Consider the following 5,231-nt stretch of genomic DNA (forward strand, 5'->3'; position numbering starts at 1 on the left):
TTTTTCCTTTAATTTCTTCTCTTTTTCATTTTCATGGTAACTAAATAAGGGTTTAATATATATTATTGCCTTTTATAATTAATTTAACTTATATAAATTATTGTGTAAAATATTATTTTATAAAAATGTGTTATTTTATTTTATATAATTAAAAATATATATGTAAATTATTAAGTGATATAACAATGATAAAATTAATAAAAATTATATTAATTAAAATTAAATTTGTTAATACTTCTGTAAGATTATATATATACATTATGGAATAAATTATTTGTATTCAATTTAAGATAGAGATTTTTAATACTATTAATTTTTCGTGATTGTAGAATTTTTTTAATACTTGGGACGAAATAATTGAAGAAATTTTCTTGATTTTTCATCCCTTTAAACGAAGACTTTTTTGGTTGTATACTTGTATTTATATATATCTTTCTTCATTGACCTACTTCTTTTAATAGGTAGAGAGAGAGAGAGAGAGAGCACTGGAGGAGGAGGAGAAATATTAATATCAATGATGATCTTAGCATGGAGGTCATCATCATCACCCCTATTTCTGAGGAAGTATATCTCATCTTTCTTCCTAGCTAGATTGGTTTTCATGGTACCCTCATGTTGCCTTTTTAAATCACAACACTAAGGAAAAACAGCTCCCACTTCCCCTCTGATTTACCTTCCTCGTCAATCTGCATCCACAGATCACCATGATCACCACCACTTTTATCCAATACCCACCTACGACCTACCCTTATAACCTTCCTATTCCACTTATCTAGCTTCCGTTAAGGTAAGGTCTTCCTCTCTTTCAATTGCTTCACTTAGCAACTAGCAAAATATATATACCCATGAGTTATAAGTCATACACACACATAAAATTTCATTTCTTGCTTTCTTCAGTTTTTAACTAGAGGAGGGGTTCTATTGTGGGATATGATAATCAACCTCAACCCTGATAAAACACAGCCCTTACAACATAATAAACGCAAAGTGTTATTGGGCCGGGACACAGATTAACACAAGAAGTGAAAGCGAATACTCAGGATAATTTCATCATATATGGCCCGACAATTGTGTGAAGACAAATCCAAGGACATGGCTTCATCAACTCATCATGGGTTGTTCTACTCAGATGTGTCATCCCATAACCAAACTATTCAATCCCATCTGATGAACCACATCCAAGGCTTTGTGACCGAGACCGACCCAGAGATGTTCAACCTCACCACAGGCATGGAGATGATAGGGTTTTCCAAGAACCTTGAGCAAAACAGTGAAAGCAACGGTGTCATGTGGAAAAGTTTCTTCTGCAAACCAGGTCAACACGCGGGTCCTTCCTCTTCCAAAACGATGAACGAGTCTTGTAGCAATTTTTATAACCACCAGCATGATCATAAGTATAATAAGCAAGACTTCACATCAGGGATTAATTCTGAGACAAGTACCGATAACTTAGTTGTCGGTGGTGCCCATGATTCTGCCCCGTGGCAAGAGAACAGGCTAATGGTTGATGATTCTTCTTTAAGGTGCGTGTTCCCTTGTGAAGGTAACGAAAGGCCGAGTCAAGGCCTTTCACTCTCTCTTAGTTCAACCAATCCTTCAGGTATTGGCTTGCAATCTTTTGAGCTAAGACAAACAACAAGCCATCATCATCATCAGCAGCATCTTTCTGATTTTGTTTCAAGAGAGGGTTTTTTTGGAAAGCCAGTCAATGCTCAACAACAACAAGAAATGTTGCAAGATGGGTATTTGAGTCCTAACAAAGCTGCGAATATTTATCAGCAGGGACATTTTCTAATCAAGAACTCCAAGTTCTTGGTGCCTTCACAGGTCCTTCTGAACGAGTTTTGTAGCCTAGGGACAAAGGAAAATGATGTGCCAAAGCAAAAGAACAAGCAGTGGGAAGAAGGTAATAATAACGGTGGTGGTTCCTCCAAGAACCATTCTCTTAGCTCTCTAGAGTTTGTGGAATTGCAGAAGAGAAAGACAAGGCTGCTCGCGATGCTGGAAGAGGTACGTACATACGTTTCTCGAATATTCTTAGTTTTGTTTGGCTTCATTTAAGAGTTTAATTTGTACTTGGCAAAGGAAATATCTCTTTTGTGTGATTGATTGTTCCACCTAACATGGAAAAAGTGAGTAAAAACCATGCATTTACTTCAAGTGAATTACCCGTCACAATCCATGTTCGTAACTTTTCGTTGGTGTGGGTTGATGGGATTGGGATCTTTCCACTTTGATTCCTGAACTAATTAAGCAGCGGGTGCGGCCTTTTCATCAATGCCACCTCGTAACAATTTAGCTTTTTTTTTAATATATATTGATCTTCACAATCAAAACTCCGAATCTTTTGCCTTTTACCTTTTCTTAGCAACTTTGTTAATTTAGTCTTGTTTCAGTTACTTTAACTCATATCTTTGCATATAGACTCGTTCAATTCTAAGGTGGCTATAAGTTTGAAAGTGAAAGTGAAATTTATATATTACTTTTGTTTCACTTTTTTGTTGTTGTCAAGGTTGATAGAAGATACAAACACTACCGTGACCAAATGAAGGCAGTGATGTCCTCCTTTGAAGCAGTGGCGGGTAATGGTGCAGCCACTGTTTACTCGGCTTTGGCTTTGAAAGCCATGTCAAGGCATTTTAGGTGTTTGAAGGATGGAATTATGGATCAAATTCGAGCCACAAGAAAAGGCATGGGAGAGAAAGAACTCGCTGCAGTACCCGGCACAACAAGGGGCGAAACACCTAGGCTTAAAATCATTGACCAATCACTGAGACAACAAAGGGCCTTTCAGCAAATTAGCATCATGGAAACTCATCCTTGGAGACCCCAACGTGGCCTTCCCGAACGATCCGTTTCAGTTCTTCGAGCTTGGCTTTTCGAGCACTTTCTGCATCCGTAATTCCTCTCCTCTTCTTATTTTTTCCGTAATTTATTGCTAACTAACTATATATTGATGAAATTGAAGTTAAAGGTAAAAAAAAAAAAGCAAGGTAGAAAATAGATTTTGCCAAGGAATCAATGTTTTCTCCAAATCAATAGATGAGAACAAGTATTGGCAGTTGATGGTAGAATCTCAATCAATCATTCACGCTTGAAAAAACAACTATATGCCAATACACATTATTATTAATTTTAGTAGCTTCTGTGCATCACCATTGAGATTCCATCTTTTGGTATTTTGTCACATTATTTTCAATCATTTTCTATTTCTTATAAGCTATTTTCCTTTTGCCTCTTTCTCTCAACTGCTACGTAGGGCCCCTTTCTCCACTAGAGTTATCTCTAATGATTAATGAATTAGTAATTCCTACATGCCACGGAAGGTCACTCACATTTATTCTTAATTAATTGTATTTGGGTGAAAATTAAACCTTTGCAGGTACCCAAGCGATGTTGATAAACATATCCTAGCCCGCCAAACCGGTCTCTCCAAAAGTCAGGCACGTGTATATATAAGTTTAATTAATTTGAATATTAACACAACTAAATTAATCGTTGTTATTACATGCACGCAACGCGATTGACTTGAAAGAAGAAAATTACTAGTAATTGATTAATCTTGTTCGGTGACACGTGTGTGTTGAATTTGGATGCAGGTTTCGAATTGGTTTATTAACGCGAGGGTGAGGCTATGGAAGCCAATGGTGGAGGAAATGTATTTGGAAGAAGAGAAGGAGCATCAAAACGACGTAGCATCGTCGGAGGGAGGAGGCATCAATATTCTCGGGGATCAGAAGCCAACACAGGCTCGACTCGTTCGAATTGACTCAGAGTGCATGTCGTCTATCGTCAACAACCCAGATGACAAAAACGACACAAAGAGCGGCAAAACCATCCAAAACGACAACCAAATGGACGCATTCGGGTCGGTGGAGCTTGACTTTTGGTCCTACACGCACCAGTACTCCTCCGGACACAGTGGCGGCGTGTCGTTGACGCTGGGGTTACAGCAGCACGGTGAAAGCGGGGTGAGTTTAGCATTCCCGCCAGCGGCAACACAGAGCTCCATGTTTTACCCACGGGATCAGATTGAAGATTGCCAAACAGTTCAGTACTCTCTTGTGGATGGCAAAGGACAAAACATGCCTTATAGGAATCTCATGGGGACACACTTGCTTCATGATCATTTGGTATGATAATATATATAGAATCAAATAAAAATAGTCTCAATTCAATATCATGGAGGACGTGGATTTAGGTGTCACGTAAGTAAGTACATACATTATGGTAGTCAACTTAATTAAAGTAGAAAGTTTTGTTTTGTTTTTAATTAATCAGCACATATATATAGTACATAGTTATATATATATATATATATATATTAATGCTTCCATATAGAAATTTTAGCTACACTTAAATTGGTAGACCTTCTTTTTATGAAGCTAGCTACATGATCTGTTTTGTTTATGGGGGTTAAGTTTCCATTTACTGCTGAAACATCCGCTCAAGTGGAAAATAAATAAATTCTTTTTTTGGGATAATGAAGATATTTGTACGTAGTTATTGACGAAAAGAAAGGAATATTGTAAAAAAGACAATAAATCATTTTCGCTGCACAGTTTTGGTTGGATGCTACGAACCAGACCGACTTGGAAAAAATAAATATCAAAGATAATTTGGTGGTTTAACGTGGTCCCTTATTGATCACTTCGTGAAGACGTACAATTTCTGGTGCCAATAAGAATTGGTTGCTTTATGATATATCTGCTTTATGATTGGTTCACCGGCTCCCCTTCTTCTTTTTTTGTGCCATTAAAATGATATCTTCTACAACAGTGTTGGAGGCACTAGGGTTTTTTAAGATGAGATGTATCATGCAAGCTCTTTATTGAACGCAACTTGTCTTAAAAAGTTGATAAACAGAATCACAAAAACGAGAGACGGATAGGTATTTACTGCCCCTCATTGTCGCTTGTGTACGTATCTAGCTAGATATATAGATGGCTATTGTACACTCATATTTATTTATTTCTCTTCATTATTATTTATTGCATCGTATGCCATAAATCATTCGTGTATATTTAATTTATTTTTAATTAATAAGAGAAAATGAAATAGAATTATTATTTTCTGTTAAGAAACAGAACTCTTTTAATCTTTTTTTTAAAAAGAGCTCTTTAAATGATAATGTACGTGAACCGATGCATGTAATAGTTATATCAAATTTTTTTATCTGTATAGTGCAAGTTAAAAGTATAATTTTTTTATCATAATAATAAAGAATTTAA

The 5,231-nt window shown here is 36.2% G+C and overlaps 1 protein-coding gene across 1 annotated transcript; it reads left to right on the top strand.

Annotated features, from left to right (window-relative positions):
* Nucleotides 1-278: 278 nt before the first annotated feature.
* On the top strand, nucleotides 279-4,378 carry LOC100792789 (homeobox protein BEL1 homolog). The gene is made up of 5 exons (XM_003532861.5): nucleotides 279-787; nucleotides 898-2,010; nucleotides 2,513-2,898; nucleotides 3,383-3,443; nucleotides 3,600-4,378. The coding sequence occupies exons 2-5, from the start codon at nucleotides 1,057-1,059 to the stop codon at nucleotides 4,137-4,139; spliced, it is 1,941 nt and encodes a 646-aa protein (XP_003532909.1). The 5' UTR covers nucleotides 279-787; nucleotides 898-1,056; the 3' UTR covers nucleotides 4,140-4,378.
* Nucleotides 4,379-5,231: the final 853 nt, after the last annotated feature.

This window comes from Glycine max, chromosome 8, assembly GCF_000004515.6.
Source record: "Glycine max cultivar Williams 82 chromosome 8, Glycine_max_v4.0, whole genome shotgun sequence".
NCBI lineage: Eukaryota > Viridiplantae > Streptophyta > Magnoliopsida > Fabales > Fabaceae > Glycine > Glycine max.

Coding starts and splice junctions, on each gene's coding strand:
- LOC100792789 (XM_003532861.5), top strand. CDS start 1,057: ATGGCCCGACAATTGTGTGAAGACAAATCCAAGGACATGGCTTCATCA. Junction 2,011..2,512: donor TGCTCGCGATGCTGGAAGAG/GTACGTACATAC, acceptor GTTGTTGTCAAG/GTTGATAGAAGATACAAACA. Junction 2,899..3,382: donor TTCGAGCACTTTCTGCATCC/GTAATTCCTCTC, acceptor AAACCTTTGCAG/GTACCCAAGCGATGTTGATA.